The 22,534-nt window shown below is 37.6% G+C and overlaps 2 protein-coding genes across 7 annotated transcripts in view; one reads left to right on the plus strand and one right to left on the minus strand.

The window, feature by feature from the left end:
* MIER1 (MIER1 transcriptional regulator) overlaps positions 1-524 on the minus strand; it is a 60,753-nt gene extending 60,229 nt beyond the window's left edge. For 4 of the 5 annotated variants that reach the window (XM_045981568.1, XM_045981559.1, XM_045981548.1 and 1 more), the window contains exon 1: positions 242-524. In XM_045981568.1, coding sequence (XP_045837524.1) covers positions 242-524 — 283 coding nt within the window. The remainder of the gene's footprint in view (positions 1-241) is intronic. The other variant, XM_045981640.1, reaches the window with a different exon arrangement.
* Positions 525-538: 14 nt separating this feature from the next.
* Positions 539-22,534, plus strand: part of DNAI4 (dynein axonemal intermediate chain 4) — an 85,542-nt gene continuing 63,546 nt past the window's right edge. For both annotated transcript variants that reach the window (XM_045981525.1, XM_045981535.1), the window contains exons 1-4: positions 539-675; positions 12,328-12,505; positions 19,640-19,824; positions 21,160-21,272. In XM_045981525.1, coding sequence (XP_045837481.1) covers positions 629-675; positions 12,328-12,505; positions 19,640-19,824; positions 21,160-21,272 — 523 coding nt within the window. In that variant the 5' untranslated portion in view covers positions 539-628. The remainder of the gene's footprint in view (positions 676-12,327; positions 12,506-19,639; positions 19,825-21,159; positions 21,273-22,534) is intronic.

Here is a 22,534-nt window from a genome sequence, read left to right on the forward strand (position 1 = left end):
GGATTGGGGGGGTTGCGGTGGAGGGCGGCTGCGCATGCGCCTTGGGGGGTCGGCGCTCTCCGGGAGGGGAAGCTAGCCGGGAGCGTTCTCTTGCAGCCCCTCCCCGGAAGTTAAGGGTCTTCCGGGCGGTACTCTGCCGTGGGGGAGGGGAAGGAGAGAAAGGGGACCCGGGACACTTTAGGAGCCCTTCATCCCAATCAGGACTAGGAGAGGAGGGATGGTTTATGGAGGCTGCACTTACAGCCGCTGCCGCTGCTGCCGCCGCCACCCTCACTGCTGCCGCCACCGCCTGAAGAAGCCCCATCCATCCGCCTGCAGCCGGGGAGACTCAGAACCTGGGAGGGGCCTGCGGCCCGGGCCGCCCGCCTCCTTTTTCTAGTCGTCGTCCGGAGCTTCCTCTTGCTCCACCAACCCTCTGCCCTCCCCTCCGCCTCCGCCCTCCTCCTCGGTCTGCAGCCGCCAGCCAACCGCGCGGCCGCTTGTTGAGCCGGGGCTCCTCTGTCTCCATGACGCCCGGCAAACATTCCCGAGCCTCAGCCGGAACCGCTAACGCCGGGGGCTGGGGTACCGGGACTCCAGAAGCAGCTAGGGAAGGGAGTGGCAGACCACTCCACGGCCTTTCGCCACCATGCCCGTCTCTCCAGTAAACAGCCGCAAGCAGCAGAACCTCTGGTTGTAAGTTCGGCGCTAAAACCTTAGTCCATCCTCCTGGGTCCCGGAGGGAGCCCTTTTAGATCCTGTCTCTCTGCGTCTGGGTTCAGCCAGCCTTCGCAGCGCTCCTGCGGCAATGTCCCTTAACTTGACCTAGTACAGACTGTTTGAACCCTCAACTGCTGTGTTTGCTTTCCGGAAACAAATTGCTTTGTTTAGAGCCGCTCTTCCACCTTTACACTCCTGGAGTTGTTAGCCCCGAAGTGCTGGTTTCCCCTTTGAATTTTCAGGTTCAGTGAGCCACCAGATTGAACTTGACTATGCTCTGTAGTCGAAGTTTTTTCTGCTTCCTCATGCCATCGTGCCTTAAAACCCGTTTCTGCTTGCGACATTCTGCCGTTTCTGCGACACTTGAACAAGAGGCTGGAGAAGAGCGCACAGCTCTATGCACTTGTTTGCTTACAACTTCACATGGTCCCTTAGTGCTGCCCAGCAGTTGCACTAAAGTTTTCTCATTCATCCACTCTCCCACACTTCCAGAGAACTTTTGTTCTCTTATCAGACAGACCTTCAACATCTCTCCTCCAGTCTCCCTCCGAGCTAATCTTTCTTTAACAGAAATTGTTGGAAATTCTTGGGAGAGAACCTTACATTCTTTCTTGTATATGGTTTTTAGTGTCTTTTTTCCATCCTACCACTCCACCAAAATAGTTTTTGTGAAGGTCAGCAATAGGCATCCATCGAAATGCAATGGCTATTTCTGTTTCTTCTTAACCTTTCAACCTCTCGAGTTTTGAATCACTTCATTTGGTTTTCGGGACACCTCCAACCTAGTTCTCTCCTTGTTCTATGGCTCCTTCTTTTCACAGTGCTTTGCCGGTATCTTTTCTTTCCCATATCTAAATATTGGAGTGTTGCTGAGGTCAGTCTTTAAACCCCTTTCCTTCACTATTGTCTTATGCCTTTAAAAATCACCTATACACTAATGATTCACAAGTTTATATCTCTAGCCAGCTCTTCCAAAAACAAGACTTTAAAAAAAATCAACATCTTCACTTAAAAAAGAAATCAACATCTGCACTTAGAAGTTAATAGGCATCTCAAAATTCATATGCAAAACTAAATTTCCCCCTCTTATCTGCTCTGCAGTCTTTGCCATTTCAGTAAATGACAATTTCTGCTCTTCCAGTTACTCAGTAAAAAAACCTTGCCGTTTCCCCTGACTTCTCTAATGCCTCACTCCGTCAGCAGATTCTATCATTTCTTTCTGAAATTAAAAGGTCTTACTAACAGCCTACACGTGGTAGTCACTGTGCTTTTCTCAAAACCCTTCAGTTTTTACCATTTCACTCAGAGTAAAAGTTCACATCACTACAGAGTCTCACAGGGTCTCACCTTGGACCTTTCCCTTTGGCTGATTGTTCTACAACAGTATCAGGCACATTATTTTCCCATATTAAGGTCTATGCATTCGCTGTTCTTTGGAACACTGCACCCCCAGATAGTGTCATGACTCATTTGTTTCCTTCAGATGTCATCTTATCAAAAAGTCCTTCTCTAACCACCCCCCCATGAAATAATAATAATATTTTAATTCCTAGCATTCCCAGTTGCCCCACCTTTGTTTAAACTTACCCATAGAACTTATCCCTACCTGGTATATAATGTACTTGTTCATCACTGTGTCTTCACCCAAACTATGATACTCCATGAGGCAGACATTTTTGTTTTGTTCACTGCTATTGTCTTGAATGAAGAAGGCACTCAATATTTGCTGACCTATGAATGAATAATGTAGTTCAGTATTATTGGTTACTGGGCATTCTGTCTGGTTTTTGTTTTTATTTGCAGGTATAGAAATCTCAAAGTAAAATTAATTTGAATTCATGAATTCTCTTGGGAGTTTCTTAAATAATGACAAATTCATAAGAGATTACCCATTAAGGAAAGAATCAGGTGGGAGATGGGAAGTGGTATAACCTTCATGTTTTGAGATAGCCATGTTGTCCAGTTAAAGCAAAACTTCACAGACTTCAACGTTTACAACCATTGATTTGACCTAATATGTTATTTCTCATCTTCCTCCTTTTAAGACTTAATGCTTTTTTCAGAAAGGATCTCATAAAACATGTATTTATCAATTTTCCAATTTTTCCTGTATTAGGTTTTTCCCATTAGCTTAACAATCTTCTATTGTGGTAAAAACAACCACTCTTTCTTCAATGCTTTTATCCCACTTCTCTGTCCAGTTCCTCTATTCTACTTACTTACATGTTCATTCATTTCCTTTTGATTGTTTCTTAGAGTTTTCATGTTATCTATCCACTTTTTCCCCTTAGAGTCCTTACCATATTAATCATAATTATTTTAATTCCCAGTCTTGACGATTTCAAAATTTCTACCATATCTTAGTCTGCACTAATGCTTGCTTTGTTTCTTCAGACTGTTTTTTGCCCTTTAATATGCTTTGTAATTTTTTGTTGAAAGCTGAACATGTTGCATCAGGTAATATGAACTGGTTAAGTAAACCTTTAGTGTGAGGTTTTATGTTTATCTGGCTAGGAATTAGTCTGTGTTTGCTGTAGCAGTAGGCTTATGAGGCTTCAATTTCCTTTAGTGTCCTTGTTTTTGTCTCTCTTTTTAGGTTCCCTTAGAGACTCCTTCATGGAGTCTGAGCCTTGTAGTTCTTCCCATTTCAATCCCCTGTTATTGTACAGGAGACCTGTTGGTGTGGTGGTAATATGTTGAGAGAATAAGAAATGTTCCGTAATCCTGTAATTAGGTCTTAGTCTTTCAGTGGGCCTCTGACCCTGGGCTGTGACCTTCATAAGTGTTTCTCAGATTTTTTTCCTCGGGTGAAACAAGGAGTCTAGAGGGACTTAGAATTGTGTATTTCTCTTCCCCCATGTTGGTTAGGCTCTGCCAAAATAGTTTTCCTTGAGGGTAGACCTTTGTTAAGAAAAACTGAACATTCTGGGTATATTTTACAATGGTCATGTCTTATCCCCCTGCTGGAATTATGAGGGTGTTTTTTTCTCTGATCTTCTTCCTGAGAGCCTGATGGGTGTCATGGTAGGCCTCTGTGAGGCTGGGCCCTTGGGAGTTTTTATCTTTCAAATTAGTTTACACTCAGTCTCCAGCAATTAGTCAATTACCTTTAAGTTTTCCTACCATTCCCTGGTTCCAGTAAGTTGTGATTCTCTGTTTTCTCCTTCTTGTCCAAATTTCTGGCCAGTGGTTTGTCTATAAATTGATCTGATGGATCTAAAAAGACCCGTTGCTTTTCAGTGTGCTAAGCCTTTTTCTTGTGATAAAAATAAGATTAGTGACATTTGTGGTCTGTACATGCTGGCCCAGAAATGTCCATGTTCACTCTTTAACCCTTGCAGTCTGTTGTCCTATTTCTGTGTAGAAATTCAAAGGTCAATAACGAGTGACCGAAATATTTCAAAAGTCACCACATCCAATGGGCTTTCTTAACTTTTCTACCTCTGCAGCATTTGACAATATTGATCTTCCCCTCCTTAACCCTGAACTTTACTGGTTCACTTATTACTGGTTTAAATACCTCTTTTCTGATTTCTTTTATTATCTCATTTCTTCCTTTAGCTCTATTACCTTTTTGTGACTTTAGGTTTTTATTTTGGGACTATGTTCATTTATTTTCATCCCCGTGCAAAAATTCTCAAATCTGAATCTCCAGCTCTCGCTTCTCTTCCATGAAATTCACTTTACTCTTGCATTGTCAACTGCCTCCAGACAGCTCCACCAAGATATCACTGATACCTAATATGAACATATTTAACGTCTTACTTCTAACGTTACTTAAAAGTAAAGACTAATTTAATCATCACCTTAACTCTATGAGTTACATATTATTATCAACATTAATGTGCAAATAGATTAATAGCCTGTGAATTATTGGACAAGTTTGAGCATTTAAATTGACCTTTGAGTTTAAGCTTTCCTACTTGTTAAATATGACTATTAAGTATCTTACAAGTTATTATAAGAATTGAATTAGAAAATATAGGTGGAAGTTCTTTGAAATATAAGATTTAAGTGGCATTGTTATTATCTGTTACCAAGTCCTATCAGTTCTATATCTGCTGTCTTTTAAAGGTATTTGAGATTTATTTTATAGACATGGAAATGACTCTTTTGAGGGAAGAAGCTTTTTTAAACACTCATGGATCCACAGAAACAGGAGGCATGGCAAGCTGCACTAGGCCACCTGGGAAAGCACAAGGGCCAGTCAGGAGGTGGAATAAGCAGGAAGGAAACATGGGCAAGAACCTTTATTGTGGTTTCCATGGGAGGAACAGACAAAACAGAATAAGCAGGTTTAGAATTGGCTCATTTGTATAATTTCAAAAGGCTCTGGTCTAGGAACTATCTCTAGCTGTCTGGTTCCTGTGCAAGGGTGATTAGGGCAGGGGGATAGTGGCTCAGAAAGTGAGATCTCTGAGAGCCGGATAAAAGGAGTTCCTTAAGGGTTTAGGCTCAGGATTGGTTGGTTTGCATACGAAAGGGTGCTGGCCGAGAGTCCCTTACTATGTGTTGTAATTGATTAGCCTTTGGAGGGCAGTCCCTCCAGGGTCAGCAAGTTCTTTAATGTCAAAGCATCAAAATGCAAAAAGTAAATAAACATGCTGAACACAGGTGTTCTTGTTTTATTTCTACATCTGCCACCCATGTTAAGCCTTGATTACTTCTCATCTGAACTATTCCAATAGCATCTAACCTATGGTCTTACTTCTAGTATGTTTCTGCATACAGCTAAATTTTTCTGAAGCATAGTCCAGATCATTTTACTCTTTTGCTTCTTTTGAGGCAAATAAAATTTTGTGCTTCCATTATAATCATGTACATGTTTAATCTCTTATGACACTATGAGCTCCTTAGGGCTCATATCTGATTCATATTGTATCCCTGCCAGTATGTAGCACAGTGCCTTATATACAGTGTTTTATAAATAACTCGAATGAATGGAAGAAATTTATTTGGTTTACATTGGAATTACTGTCATCCCACTAAAATAAGAAGGGACTAAAGCAGAAACTTTTGCAAACCACACCTATTTTCATCTGGTGATTATTTCATGGTGCGATTTCTGTATGTACAGCATGTTTTTAATGTCATTTGCCCCTGTTTTCATGGAAGTATCATCAGGAGTTCTTTCTATAGGTATGCCTTATATTTTTCAGTTATTGCCCTAGAAATGAAGAGACAGGAGTCAAAACAAATTAGGTCCCTGCTTTGGGAACCTCAAGACTGTACATACAGCTCTACATGACCACTTGTATGATGACTGCTTTCAGGTGTAGTGGTTTTCAAAGTGGTTACCTCCTGAAAGCTCAAAGTGGTTACCTTCTCTAATTTGCCTCTTTTGAAAACATGTTTTCTACTATAGTTAGAGATGTACCATAAATTTCTCATATAATTGACTACAGGCACTTCTTTCAATTTCTTTCAAAAAGTGGTATATATTTTCTGATTTTCTGCTCTGTCAGACAGGGTGCTAAAAGCTGGAGCTGTAACTGTGGACATGATAAACATAGTTCCTTCCCATAAAACTTAAGAGTATGAAGATGTGGGGGAGTTCACGGATAATGCTGTCTCATGAAATCCCAGTAACTACCTAATTGATAAATGTAACATCATTCACTAATTCATTTCTATTTGGGTCCAATAGAGAGTAAAAAAGGATGAACTGGTTTATGAGTAAATGTGGTATTCATTATGCATCTATTCAGTTTGAGATGTCCTATAGACGTTTAGCTGGAGCCACCGCATAGGCTGGTAAAAATATGAGTTTGAAGATTGCATGTTTTGAGTTAGATATAATGATTTAGGGATCATTTATTCAACAAATATTCATTAAGCAGCTACTGTGTGTTTAGTACTACTGTAGGCATTGGGGATACAGCCCGCAACAGCCCCAAATCCTTATCCTCATGGAACTTAAATTCTAGATAGGGAGAGACAACTAATTCATAAGATATTTAAGTAAAAGATGCATTTGGTTATTAATAAGTCCTAATGAGAAAAATAAAGCGAGGGCTTATGAAATATTTGAGAGGAGTATTTGACATTTTAGATAAGAGAGCCAGCGAAGGCCACACTAAGAAGGCGGTTTTATGTAAAGACCTGAAGAAAGGATGCCAAACATGTACATTTATTGGGAAGAAGAGCATTTCAGGCAAAGGGAAGAGCAAAGGCAAACTATGATAGAGAAATACACCTGGCAATATCAAGGATTACCAGTGTGACAAGAGCAAAGTATACAAGGGAAAGAGTATTGAACATGAAGTCAAAGATCTAACAATGCGTGTAGAACTTTTTACGTAGTAGTAAAGACTTGGGCTTTTCCTATGAATGAGATCATAAACAAATGGAGAATTTTAAGCAGAGTAGTGTGATATGAGCTAACTTACGTTTTAAAGGATCACTCTTGGCTGCCATGTGGGGCAGATTTCAGGGGGTTGGGGTTAAGCAAGAAGAGGTAGAAGCCTGCTGCAACAATCCAAGAGAGATAGAATAGTTATTTGTACCAGCATGGTAGCAACAAGGTTGATAACAAAATGGTTGCATTCAGGATATATTTTGAAGTATTCTCACCCAAGCAACTGAAAGAATTGCATTACCTTTAACAACAATGGGGGAAGACTGCAAGAGGTCTTGTAAGTTTGCTGAACAAGGTAAGGGGGAAATTGTCAGGAGCTCAGTTTTGGACATGCTAATTTTGAGTCAGAAATGTCAAGTAGTCAGGTGGGTATGTGAGTCTAGGGTTGAGAGGAAGGAGATATATATTAGAGATATATATTTGGGAGTCATTATCATATGGATGGTATTTAAATCATGGACTTATTGGATGAGTTCACCTAGGCTCTGAGTGTAGACAGATATAGGAAGAAGTCCCAAGAATGAACACTGCAGAAAAAGTAAGAGGAAAACCAGAAACCAGGTAAGGAAAGTGTCCTACAATTGAAATTAAAAAAAAAAAAAAAAAAAGTCAAAGAAAAAAGGAGCAGCTGGGTGAATTCTGCTGATAAATAAGATGAGAACATTGGCAATTAATATTGCAGAGATGACTGGACCTTGGTAAGAATTCTTTTGGTGGAATGATAAGGGCTAAAACTTGACTGGATCAGGTTCAAGGGAGTCTATGCAAAGGAAAATTAGAAATGATAAATACAGACAGTTCTTTCAAAGGAGTTGCTATAGTTAAAGGAAAGATGAATGGATGGTAGCTGGAGAGGTAGACTAAATCAAGAGAAATTCTTTATGATAGAAGAAATAATAGCATGTTTACCTGCTAAAAGGAATAATGCAGTAGAGTAAGAAAAGCATGAAAGAATTACTAGAGCAATGTCCTTGAATAGGTAGAAAGGAATTGAATCTAGTACACGAATAGAGGAATTGACCTAAGCTGGAATCATAAGTAATTTATCCAGAATAATGAAAGAGAAATAGAGGATGTAGGTATAGATATATCAGGTGCATAGTTGTGACAGTAGAAATATTTGAAATACTTGAAATAATTTGAAATATTTAAAAGTTACTTGATTAGCTCAGTTCTCTCACTTAATCAGCTGAAAGTAAAGATGGGAGTAGATGTGATATTCAAGAAGAAAGAAGTATGAAATAGTGACCTTAGAAGGTATAGTAAAAAGTGAGCCAAGGAAATACAGTATGATTGCTGGCACATTAAAGACTTTAAGTTAATGATCCATAACTTAAAATGAGCGTCATGATTGGATGTTTTTTCTCCAGCTTCATTTAGCTGTACAGGTTGAATTAAAATATAGCTTATTAATAGAAAATTTGAAGAATGGTAGCGTCAACAGAACAGGAGATGACTGCCATTGAAAAAAATAGTCTATTACTCATAGTTTCCAAGAGGAGAGGGCAGGCAATGCCACAGCGGGCTTCATGGGGAAGCACTGGGGTCAACCATCAGGCAGAAGGAAAAGTAGGAACTGTGGGTCTTTTTTGTGGTTTTGGTGGGAAAGTACAGGTGAGGCATGGCAAGCAGGCGTAAGATTGACTAGTTTGAATAATTTCAGTGGGTTCTGGAACATAGGGGCCATCCTTAATTGTCTGGTACCTGATTATAGGGTGATGAGGGAAGGTATATAGTGGGCCAGAGTGTGAGGGCCTGACAAGGGAGGCAGTTGGAGATAGACTGGTTTGCGTTGGGAAATTGTGCCCCTGGGAGGGGAGGGGGTAACAAGGGAGGCAGGAAACCAAAGCACAATGACTTGAGCATATCAGTTTGTCCAGAACAAGACCTATTGGGCCTAAACTTGTGTAGCAAATGGTAAAGCACCAAGATTACAGAACATAGAAATGTGGTTAATATACAGGTGTAGGCTCAAAGTAAGAAGATAACTGGAATTGATCAAAGTTTTGGTTTTGCCAGCAAGTACAGTGAATTTAAAAAAGGAAGAGGAGGCTGAGAGTGTAAGTAAGGATTATAAAACAGGCATACCTCATTTTATTGCACTTCTCTTAGTGGCACTTTATTGATATTGTGTTTTATACAAATTGAAGGTTTGTGGCAACCCTGTGTCCAGCTGGTCTATTGGCACCATCTTTCAAGCAGCATTTGCTCACTTCATGGCTATGTTACATTTTGGTAATTCTTGCAATATTTCAAACATTTTTATTACTGTATTTGTTATAGTGAACTGTGATCAGTGATTGTGGCTCACTGAAAGCTCAGATGATGATTAGCATTTTTTAGCAATAAAGTATTTTTTAATTAAGGTATGTACATTGTGGTTTTAGACATAATGCTATTACACATTTAATAGAATACAATATAAACAATTTTATATGCACCAGGAAACCAAAACATTTATTTAACTCACCTTATTGTGATATTTGCTTTATTGTGGTAGCCGAGAACTGAACTTGGAATATCTCCAAGGTATGCCTAATTATGGATTACATTTATTAACCTTATGTGCAGGAGAAAAGAGATTGCATGAGAGGGGTGGGTGAAGCAGTAAACATGATAGAATCAAGGGTTTGAAGGTGATAATGGAGTTGAAGGGAATTGAATATAGTTGTTTGAAATTGGGTATTAAGAGGGCGTAGGGACACCTGGGTGGCTCAGTCAGTTAAGCATCTTACTCTTGATTTTGGCTGGGGTCATGATCTGAGATTTTAAGATTGAGCCCCTCCTCAGCTCTGTGCTGATCATGGAGCCTGCTTAAGATTCTCCCTCTCCCTCTCCCTTTCCCCTTCTTCCCTCTCCACAGGAGCTTACATGCATTCTCTCTCTCTCTCTCTCTTTCTCTTATGTATGTGAGAAAGGTTCAAGTTGCCAAGAAGCCATAGTATTAGAAGGATTACTTTCATGAATATTGAAATACTCGGGAATTATTCAAGACAGAGAGAGAGTGTCGGTAATTAAAGATATAAAATCTAATAGGGAATGGGAGAAAGGAGGTGGTGGTGATTATGGTAGACTTCCATAAGGAAGTGGAATCTAAGTGGTCATTGAAACCATGAGTTCTGTTACATTTACTCAGGGATAGTGTGTGCTATGTGTGTGGAGAGAGAGAGAAAGAGAAAATAAACCAATAACTGAGGTTTGAGCCTAAGTGTAATCTTCAAAAGAGGAAACTAATAAAGGAAAAATAGAATGGGAAGACTAGCTTTTGTAAGGATAGGAGGGCAAAAGGTCAAGGAGACAGAAAATACAAATTGAAGGTAACGGTAAGAGAGTGATTCAATTGATGAATTGTGGATTCTAGATTAAAGAGAGAAAGAAGAGAAACCTAAAAGGTACTAATTAGTAGAAAATGGAAGGATCAGGTGGCTAGAGGTCCCAAAGAGGTTGAAGAATAAGAGATAGAGAAGAGGGAAGGGTCAACTGTCAGATGCTACAAAGATAAATACTGAAAAGAGTCCCTCAGATTTGACAAGTTGAAGGACTAGGTGATTTTAAGGAAAGTAGTCTCTCTGCAGCAGAGGAGAGGTGGAACTAGACTGTTGTGAATTATGGAGCAAATAAGAGGAATAAGGAAGTAGTAGTATTGACTAAAGAGTTAGACTATGAAAGGAAGGGTAGGTAAAGTAACACACAGAGAAAGACATAACTAAAGGAAGGATTTCTAAGTTGAGGGGATGACTGGAGCATAATTATATGCTGGAGGAAATAATATATAGCAGATAGGAAATTATTGATGGACAAAAATCCCTAAGAAAGTAGTACTGGACAAGTTTCAGAGCAGAAGTAGAAAGATTAGCCTTAGTTAGCAATAGCAACTCTTTTACTGAAAGAAGAAAGATAAATTTAGATGAGTTGTGGGATATTGAAGTAGATTTTAGATGAGTTTATAGAAAAATGTAGTGACAACAGAGAAGTAATTTAAGGAGTTTTTACCTGATTGATCTTATTTTCTTAGAGATGTTGAAGATAAAGTCATTTAGACATTGTAGGAAGGAGGAGAGAGTAAAATACTTTCAAGGAATATAAATTTGAAATGCCACATGAATAGAATTCATTTATTTAAAAAATGCTTTTTTAGTGACCACACTATACTGGGTACTGTTGTGGGTTCTAGGAATATAGCAATTAACAAGACAAATTTCTTGCCCTGAGGATGCTTACATTCTAGTAAAGGAGTGATCAATAGGAAAAAGCATCCAGTTGTAATAAATGCTATGAAGAAAAATAAAATATGAAAAGTGGGTTGTCATTTAAAAATATTTCATTCTGTCTGATCTTTTATGATTTGAAAAGTAAAAGTCTCACTTAAAATGTTTTCTTTGGGGGTCTGGGGCGCCTAGCTGGCTCAGTCAGTAGAGCACATGATTCTTAATCTCAAAGTCATGAGGTTAAGCCCCAAGTTAGGTATAGAGCCTACTTAAAATAAAAATCAAAAATTAATAAAAAAAATAAAATGTTTGCTTTGGAAACAGATTTCCTTTTTATAATCTAAGGGAAGATCATCTTTTTTTAATAGAAATCCATAATACAATCAAAGTACTCTGATAAGGAATGATAAGGTAAGTTTTTGTGATAAGGAATTTGTAGAGTATACAAAAGTAAAATCATATTTTTTTCCTCCAGTATGCAAACATTTTGATTTTATCTTCTCTTCCTATTAAAAATTATTATGCAATTGTTTAGACAGGAGCACAATATTCTTTCCAGGTTTTATTACTCATGCTTCATTCTGCCTATGTAGCTATACTGTACACTGACTTATGCTTACTATGTGCCAGGGACTTCCTAACCATAATCTACAAATTAATCCATTTAATCCTCATAATAATCCATGAATAAGGCACTATTTAATATCCCCATCTTACAAATAAGGAAACTAAGACCCAGAGAAATCTGTTTAGACTTTGGATTGGACTGCCTGACTTCAAATTTCAACTCTAGGAGGAATATTTCCCTCTTATGCTTCTGTGATTTTATATAAAATGATTTTTATAGCAGCCTCTTAAAGGTTGCGAGAAAAAAGTGACATAATGCAGGTAAACATTCTAGAACTCTGCTTACACATGATGAGCTCCAAGTAGCTATTATTATTTCTTGTTTATATGTTCAGATTGTTTCCATGTTTCTAAATGAAAGTCTGCTTTTTTATTGTTGGTTAGTTTTCCTTCAGTCATGGATCCTTTGTATTATGTTTTCTTTTCCTGATAAAGGAGCGTTGGCCCACAAGCAAAAAAATCTATTAGCTTTACTAACACAGTAAAAGGAGGGCAAACGAAAGGATATGTTGGTGCAAACCAAAGCAGAATGGCGATGTCAAAAACCTTGACGGTTCTACCTGAGATAAAAATAGAAAAAATGAATATGCCCACCGTAAGGACACCCATACAGGTAATCTTTTTTTTTTTTAAGATTTTATTTATTTATTTGACAGGCAGAGATCACAAGTAGGCAGAGAGGCAGGCACAGAGAGAGAAAGGGAAGCAGGCTCCCTGCTGAGCAGAGAGCTCCTTCCCAGGGCCCTGGGACCATTACCTGAGCCGAAGGCAGAGGCTTTAACCCACTGAGCCACCCAGGTGCCCCAGGTAATATTCTTTAGAATTCTGAGTTTATTTGAAAATGGCACCATAAAAAACTTAACTGAAATGTTAAAGGTGAAAAATATACTGCTTTGAAATAACCAACTCACTTCTAATATCTATATATTGATTTTGTTAGAGTCTTCACCACATAACATATCTTACAGCATAATATTTGCTGTTGGCTCCTATAATTCATTACGAATAACGAGAACATTAGAGTGGAGTGAGGAAAGTCTGCTCATGACCTTTAGAACTGGTAGTAATATTAGCTAACCTAGCTATAATATAGATAGTAAGGCTAACATCCATTCTCCTTTGCAGTATACTCTAGAAAATATGATAAAATAAATTGTCACAAAATTAGTTATCTCATTAGAAAACTAAGAATTGAATTTTTTTAATTAATTTATTTTTTCAGCATAACAGTATTCATTGTTTTTGCACAACACCCAGTGCTCCATGCAATACATGCCCTCCCTAAGGAATTGAATTTTTAAAACCTTTACTCAAAATATAATATATATACAGACAAATATGTAATATATAAATCTGAATGGGCTAGGCAATGATACTTCTAGATATGACACAAAAAAACACAGTCCATTAAAGATAAAATTGGTAAATCAGACTCAATCAAAATGAAAGCTGCTTCTGGTCTTTGAAAGACATTGCTAAAAGAATGAAAAAAGAAGCCATACAGTGGGAAAAATTATTTATAAAGCATATATCTGATAAAGTACTTGTATCCAAAATATATAAATAATTCTCAAAACAATACTAAAACAACCTAATTTTTAAAACAAGCAAAACATTTTTTGAAGATTTGTTTTTATTTACTAGAGAAAGAGTGAGAGAGAATGAGCACAGAGGGAGAAGCACACATTCTGCTGAGGAGAGTCATCCCCCCCGCCCGCCCCAACTCGAGTCTCAATCCCAGGACCCTGAGATCAAGGCCTGAGCTGAAGGCAGACACTTAACAACTGAGCCACCCAGACACTCCATCAGCAAAACATTTGAACAAATACTTCAACACAGTACATACACAGATAGCAAATGAGCACATGATCAGCATTAGTCATTAGGGAAATGCAAACTGAAACCAAGATACTGCTGAACACCTATTAGAATGGCTAAAATTAAAAGACTGATCATACCAAATGTGGGCAAGTATGTGGAGGAATCAATTTTCATACACTGCTGGTAGGAATGGAAAATGAAAAACCATTTGGCAGTTTATTCAATGTTAAATATATATCTACTATACCATCCAGCCTTTCCACTTCTAGGTATCTACTAAAGAGAAAAGAAAGTGGGGTGCCTGGGTGGCTCAGTCAGTTAAGCGTCTGCCTTTGGCTCAGGTCATGATCCTGGGGTCCTGGGATCAAGTCCCATGTCAGGCTCCCTGCTCAGTGGAAAGGGTGCTTTTCCCTCTGCCTGTTGCTCCCCCTTCTTTACTTCCTCTCTCCATCTCTGGGAAATAAATAAAATCTTAAAAACATAATAATAAAAGAGAAAAGAAAGTATATGTTTATATAAAAACTAGTACACAAATGTTTATAGCATCTTTGTTTATAATAGCCAAAAAATGAAAACAAGCTAATAGAATTTTAATAAATGAATGCTATATATTTGCAAATATATTGCATGTAGCATTATCTCAGGCAGCTATAACTGGATGGCTTATAAACAAATTTACTTCTCAGAGTTTTGGGGCTGGAAGCTCAGGATTAGAATGCCAGCATGGTTGGGTTCTGATGAGGACCCTTTTCCACGTTGCAGATTGCTAAATTCTCAATGTATACTGAATGTATTCCCAATGTATCACATGGTGGAAAGACATTTATCTAACTCTCTAGCCTCTTCTCAGAAGGGTACTCACTAATCCCATTCATGAGATCTCCACCCTCACGACCTAATTACTTTTCAAAAGTTCTACCATCCAGTACCATCACATTGGAATTAGGGAGCCAACATGAATTTTGGGTGTACAAAACATCCAGTCCATAACAATCATATGTATATGCATTTGATGTATTATGTGTATATTATGCATACATACAACACAAACATATCGTATGGTATTACAATATGTAGAAGGGATAGTGAGTGCATCATGACCAACTGCAGATAATGCATGCAAGTTTGTTCCAAATTTAAAAATCAATAGTATTTGCCATATTAATAAACTGGGAGGGAAGAATATATGGGATCATCAGAACAGATAAAGAAAAAGCATTTGAAAAAATTTAATATCCATTCATTATTAAAAAAATTTTTTTTTAACCATTTAGCTAATCTGTGAAAGGATTTTCTCTGGCATTCTGAAAAAACTACAACTAACATCAAACTCAGTGATGAAAGACTGAAAGCTTTCCCCCTCAGATCAGAAACAATGCAAGGATACCCACTCTTGCTACTTCTCAACATAGCAGTGGGTGTCCTAGCCAGAGCAATTAGTGAAGAAGAAGAAATAAAAATTGTCCAAAATAGAAAGGAAAACATAAATCTCAGTTCGCAGATGACATGATCTTATATGTAGAAAACTCCCAAAGATGCCACATTTATTTTTTTTTTTTTTTTTTTTTTTTTTTTTTAAAGATTTATTTATTTGACAGATAGAGATTACAAGTAGGCAGAGAGGCAGGCAGAGAGAGAGGAGGAAGCAGGCTCCCAGCTAAGCAGAGAGCCCGATGCGGGGCTCGATCCCAGCACCCCGGGATCATGACCTGAGCTGAAGGCAGAGGCTTTAACCCGCTGAGCCACCCAGGCGCCCCAAGATGCCACATTTAAAAACAAAAACAAAAACTGAGAACTAGTAAGTTCAGCAAAGTTGTAATATAGAAAGTTATCACACAAAAATCAGTTGTGTTTCTATACCTAGCAATAAACAATCCAAAAAGAAAATTAAGAAAAAAGATTTCCATTTACAATAGTATCAAAAAGAATAAAATACTTAGAAATAAACTTAACTAAGGAAGTGAAAGATTTGTATACTGATAAATATTGCTGAGAGAAATGAAAGAAAACAATAACAAATGGGAAAACATCCCTTGTTTATACATTAGAATATTTCTTTTAAAAGATTTCAGTTTTTTATTTGACAAAGAGATAAGCTAGATAAGGTAGAGATAAGAGAGACAAGTAGGCAGAGAGGCAGGCAGAGAGAGAGGGGGAAGCAGGCTCCCTGCTGAGCAGAGAGCCGAATGCGGGACTTGATCCCAGGATCCTGAGATCATGACCTGAGCCCAAGCCAGAGGCTGAACGCACTGAGCCACCCAGGCATCCCTACATTAGAATACTTCTTCAGATACTAATAGTACCCAAAACAAGATGCAGATTCAATGCAATCCATATCAAAATCCCAATAACATTTTTTGTGGAAATAAAATATGTCCTAAAATTCATATGGAATATTAGGAGACCCCAAATAGTCGAAACAGTCTTGGAAAAGAATCACAAAGTGGAAGGTCTCACACGTCCTGATTTCAAAACTTACTACGAAGCTGTGCTAATTAACACAGTGCACTACTAGCATAAAGAGAGATATATGGATCAATGGAATAGGATAGAGGGCCCAGAAATAACCCCTTACATACAAGTTCAAATGATTTTTAACAAAGATGTTCATTCTATGCAATGGGGAAAGGACAGTCTTTTCAACAAAGGTATTGGAAAAACTGGTTATCTACATGCAAAAGAATTATGTAGGACGCTTATATAAAAAAATAACTCCAAATGTATCATGTTCTTACAGCTAGAACTAGAAAACTCTTAGAAAAGGGGTGCCTGGTTGGTTCAGTTGGTTAAGTATCCAACTCTTGGTTTTGGCTCAAGTCACGATCTCAGGGTCCAGGGATAGAGTCCCAAGTCTGGCTCCATGCTTAGCGCAGACTTTATCCCTCTCCCTTCCCTCTGCCCTCCCTCTTTTTTATTGTGTATGTTAGTCACCATTACAGTACGTCATTAGTTTTTGATGTGTTCCATGATTCATGGTTTGCATATAACACCCAGTGCTCCATACAATCGGTGCCCTCCTTAATACCCATCACCAGGCTCACCCATCCCCCCACCCTCCTCCCTTCTAAATCCCTCAGTTTATTTCCCAGCATAGAAATAAAGAGACCATGATTAAAGAAGTAAAAAGATGTATGATAACTGTCATAATCAATTCAGAAAACATCAATAAAGAGGCTCAACATCACTGATCATCAGGGAAAATGCAAATATACAAGGAGATACTACCTCACTCTGTCAGAATGGCTAAAATCAACAATATAAGGGAACAACTATTGTTGGCAAGTATGTGGAGAAAGGGGAACCCTCTTGTGCTGTTGGAAATGCAAACTGGTGCAACAACTCTGGAAAACAATATGGACCTTCCTCAAAAGGTTAAAAATAGACCTATCCTATAATCCAGCAATTGCACTACTAGGAGTATTACTCAACCATAAGAATAGTGAAATCTAGCCATTTGCAACAACATGGATAGAGCTACGGAGTATTATGCTAAGTGAAATAAGTCAGTCAGTGAAAGACAAATACCATATGATTTCATTCATATGTGGAATTTAAGAAACAAAATAAATGAATAAATGAGGGGGAAGAAAAGAGAGAGGTCATCCAAGAAACAGACTCTGAACTATAGAGAACAAACTGATGGTTACCAGGGGGAGATCAGTGGGGTGATAGGTTAAATAGGTGATGAGGATTAAGTAGTGTACTGGTAAATGAGCACCAGGTATTACTTTGAAGTGTTGAATCACTATACTGTACACCTGAAGCTAATGTTACAATGTATGTTAACAAACTGGAATTTAAACAAAAACTTGAATAAAATACTACATTGTATATTTGAAAGTTCCTGAGAAAATTGATTTTAAAGTTCTCATCATGGGTCGCCTGGGTAGCACAGTTGCTTGGGTGTCCGACTCTTGGTTTTGGCTCAGATCTTGGTCTCAAGGTCCTGGGATCAGGCCCACATCAGGCTCCCCACTCAGTACAGAATCTGCTTAGGATTCTCTTCTCCCTTTGCCCGTCCCCAAATGCTGTCTCTAAAACGAATAAAATCTTAAAAAAAAAAATTCTCATCATAACAAAAAATAATTTTGTTTAACTATGTGAGGTGATTGATTTTAATATATTTTGGTTAAAGATTTGTTATTTATTTTAGAGAGAGAGCAAGTGAGTGGGAGAGGGGCAAAGAGAGAAACTCCCAAGTAGACTCCCTGCTGGTCATGGGACTCATTCTCATAACCCATGAGTTCATGAAATGAGCTAAAACCAAGTGTTGGATGCTTAACCGACTGAGCCACCCAGGTGCCCCTAAGGTGATGGATTTTATATAAACTTATTATTGTAATCATTTTGTAATATACACATATGTCAAATCATTATGTTGTACACCTAAAATGGATACAATCTTATGTGTCAGTTACATCTCAATTAAAATTAAAATGCAGTTTCTGGGTTGCACCAAAAAAAATTATAAAAAAGAACCAAATGGAAATTCTGGCATTGAAAAGTACGGTAATCAAAATTTTAAACATTCACTAGAGAAGCTAAATAAAAGATTTTAACTTATAGAAGGAAGAATTAGCCAACTTGAGAATAGATCTATAGAGATTACACAAGCCAAACACAGAGTGGGAAAAAAGAATGAAGAAAATGAATAGAGGCTCAGAAAGGGTGATACCAACCAAAAGCAACAGAATACAGATTCTTCTCAAATACACATGGAATATTTTCCAGGATAGCGCATATGTTAGGCCACAAAATGTGTCTTAATTAATTGAAGAGAATTGAAACCATATCAAGCATCTTTTCCAGCCACAATGTTAGGGAACTAGACATTAATAACAGAAAGAAATTAGAATGCTCAAAAATAATGTGGCGATTAAACTATATGCTACTGAGTAACTAATGGGTCAAAGAAGAAATCAAAAGAGAAAAAAATACCTTGAGACAGAATTATCATATGGTTTCTCTTATTTGTGGAGCATAAGGAATAACACAGAGGACATGGGGAGATGGAGAGGAGAAGGGAATTGGGGGAAACTGGAGGGGGAGATGAACCATGAGAGACTGTGGACTCTGAAAAACAATCTGAGGGTTTTGGAGGGGAGGGAGGTGGGGGTTGGGTGAGCCTGGCAGTGGGTATTATGGAAGGAATGTATTGCATAGAGCACAGGGTGTGGTGCATAAACAATGAATTCTGGAACAGTGAAAAGAAATTTAAAAAATAAATTAAAAAAAAAGAATAGAAATATACCAAAATTTGTGGGATGCAGCAAAAACAATTCTAAAGGGGAAGTTCTTAGAGATAAATACCTACCTCAAGAAACAAAGAGTCTCAAACAACTTAATTTTGTACCTCAAAGGACTAGAAAAAGAACAAATGAACCCCAAAGTTAGTGGAAGGAAAGAAATAACAGATTAGAACAGAAACAAATGAAATAGGGACAGAAAAGATAATAGGGAAGACCAGTAAAACTAAAAGCTGGTTCTTTGAAAAGATAAACAAAATTGACAAATCTTTAACTATATTCACCAAGAAAAAAAGAAGAGGGAATTCAAATAAAATTAGGTTCAAATAAATAAAATCAGAAATGAAAGAAATGTTACAACTAATATAATTTTCTAGGGCCTATTATTCAGAAACATCCCCCCCCCTTTTTTTTTTACTTATTTCATTTTAAATAACCACTTTCCACAGGTAAAACTAAAAGCTGGTTCTTTGAAAAGATAAACAAAATTGACAAATCTTTAACTATATTCACCAAGAAAAAAAGAAGAGGGAATTCAAATAAAATTAGGTTCAAATAAATAAAATCAGAAATGAAAGAAATGTTACAACTAATATAATTTTCTAGGGCCTATTATTCAGAAACATCCCCCCCCCTTTTTTTTTTTTACTTATTTCATTTTAAATAACCACTTTCCACAGGTAATCAATGCACTTGGAGTTGATGTTACTCCCCGACCTCTTTATCAACAAGACCCACATATGGGAACAGCAAAGCCAAATAAACTATTTACATCACAAGAAGGATCATATGGATCAGAATATATATCCTCCTATAGCCTGTATCAGAATACAATAAATCCTAGTATGTTAGGGCAGTTTACAAGGTAAAGTATACTATTCTGTTGTTCTTTTTTATATCATATGTACTGTCTTTTTATTTCAGTTGCATATATGTAACTTAGAAGTCAGTTGTCTTCAGACTCCCAAATCCACTCTACATTAGGGTGCCATCTTTGTGTTCCCCTCATGTTTTACTTAGATGTAGAGCTTTGCATGACTTGAGTTCCCTGATACACCAAACCTTTGTGAGCGATATATGTAGATTTTACTCAAGATTTCCTGAGGAACCAAAAGGTGGGGCTAACATCACATACCCACAGACAGACTTCTTCGGTTTCTTCTCTGTTGCAATTGATGGGAAAAAGTAGCTTTCCTTTTCTGTGGCCCCCAACTCCATTCTTCCCTGCAAATCCCTCTTCTCCTAGGGTTTGATTTCTCTTCTGTTTCACAATTTTTTTTGGTAAATGAAATGTTACTCATGTATTATGTAGACACATTACTGAAATTTTTCAAATGCTTACAGTGGAGAAGTTCAGAGTCTTTGCAATAATAAAACATGATGTCCTAAAATAATCTAAAGATTATGGGGAAATATTTGAATGTAATTTTCAATCTGACAAATTAAAAGTTCAGTTTGTTAACTAAGCACAAAATTTAAGAGAAAATATGCTGTTCAAGAGTCTGCCTCCAAATTTGCACAGAGTAGTCATAGGAGTGCTCCACAAAACAAATAATATTCCAGTAAACTGATCCTATCCTTTTGGAGGACAATTGGACTTATAAATAGAAAAGGAAAAAAGGTATATAATATCATGAAGTAATATTAAGTTCATTGTTCAAGGAAATTATTTTTGTATTCTTTGGTTTGTTGGTTTCCCAACCAGTATATAGATTTTCTTTTAATTAAATCTTGAGAGGACCTTTATAAAACTGAAAAAAATCACATTTAAGATGGGATTTGAATGATGAGCAGAAAATTGGTGAAAAATGAAAGGAGCTTCCAGGCTGAGACTCTAAAATAGGAGAGCACCACAAGATTGAGGAAAAGTGGGGCAGGGGAAGAGTGATAGTGAAGATGGAGAGACTGGATAGGTAGATACTATTTTAGCTTTTTATTCTAAATATATTGGGAATCCATCGAAGGACTTCAGACAAAGTTTTGACATGTTTTCTTTCTAAAATATATTTATAATGACTTTTTACTTAAGGAGCACTACAAACCAACTCTGTTTCAAGAAGTAGTCTCAGACCTCTTTCTATCAGTGTTTCTTACATGATTATATTATATTTGATTTCTCACTATGATAATGTTTTTATTTATATATTTAGTTACACATAAGAACACCTAAATAAATGAGTGATGTTTTTCATTATTAAAGGTCAGTTTTAGGAAGTAGTACAGTTTCTAAATCAAGTGTATCTACTACCGACTCAATAGCAGAAGACCTTGAAGAACCATCCTACAGACGAGAAAGACTGACTAGTTTTACAGGTAATGAAAATAATGTCATTTATTTCAGTAACAGCCCATTATTTCCTTAGCAAATATGCTTATGATTTGTCAGGTACTTGAGATAAAAGAGCTATGATAATGATTCCCAAAGGCTGGACTGAGGAGTAGCTACGTGAGAATTACCAAGGTAGCATTCAAGTTCCCAGGGTGACTCTCTGGCACCACCCAGCCTTAGGAGTGCTTTTAACTCAGGAGGCAAGTCCTTCTGATATATTGTGATCAGTGTCCTATATGACATACGCCAATGTAATGGGAATGCTTTGAAAGTGAAGATCAACATCTTGAAGGTGGGGAAAGAAAAAGAATTCATAGAGAACATTATAGACTTTTGAATTGGGTTTTTAAAGGTGATTGGTAATTTGTCAGGAGAACAAATAGGAGTGGCTCCTTCCAGGCAGAGCATAAAACATGAGATAAACGGTTATGAAAATGAAGATATAAGAATGATAAAATGATGGCTGATCAAAAGTGGTGGAAGAAAAAGGTACCTACCTGAGGAACATTTGCCTCGGAGTGCAGTAAGGGTGTCTCTTCCTCTGAGATGATAATGAAGGGTTGATGAAAGTATTCATAAGGTTGGAAAAGTGCTTGAGTCAGCCTTTGGTGTTAAGACATGTAATAGCAATGCTCTGACAACAAGTAAGAGAACACCCAACTACATTAGCTTAAACAATCACCCATTTTTCTCACATTAAAAGAACTTAAAAGGTCAATACTTTTGAATTTGATTTTGTGTCTTGACTGTCAGACTCTGGATTGGCAGCTCTGCTAATTCTCTTTCCTTAAAACTTTTCTTTTCGCTTCTCGCTCTTGCTTTTTGCTCCATGGTCTCAAAATACCTGCCCCAGCTGTGGGTATTATATCCACATTAGCGGCAGAAAGAGGGAGAAGGGCAGTAGCTTCAGTCATGTCACCCTTATTTATCAAGAAAGTAAAAGTTTCCCCAGGAGCCTTCTTCCTTCCTATATATTTCCACTGTTCTCTCATTGGTCAGAGCTCTGTCACATGGTCACCTCTAGCTTCAAGAGAGGCTAAGAAAGCTAAAGACTTGATTTTCTTAATGTAAAGAGCAAGGGAAGGAAAAAAGCCTTAGCAATGAAAACTTGGGCAATCCGCAGTGTCTGCAGCAGCAGGGAAGATCATCCTTTTGGAGGGAGACGGGAGGGAGGATATGATTATTATCATAATCTCCCCCAACGTCAGAGGGATTGAATACGTCCCACAACATGGTCTGTTCTTGA

Source organism: Meles meles, chromosome 1, assembly GCF_922984935.1.
Source record: "Meles meles chromosome 1, mMelMel3.1 paternal haplotype, whole genome shotgun sequence".
Classification (NCBI taxonomy): Eukaryota; Metazoa; Chordata; class Mammalia; order Carnivora; family Mustelidae; genus Meles; species Meles meles.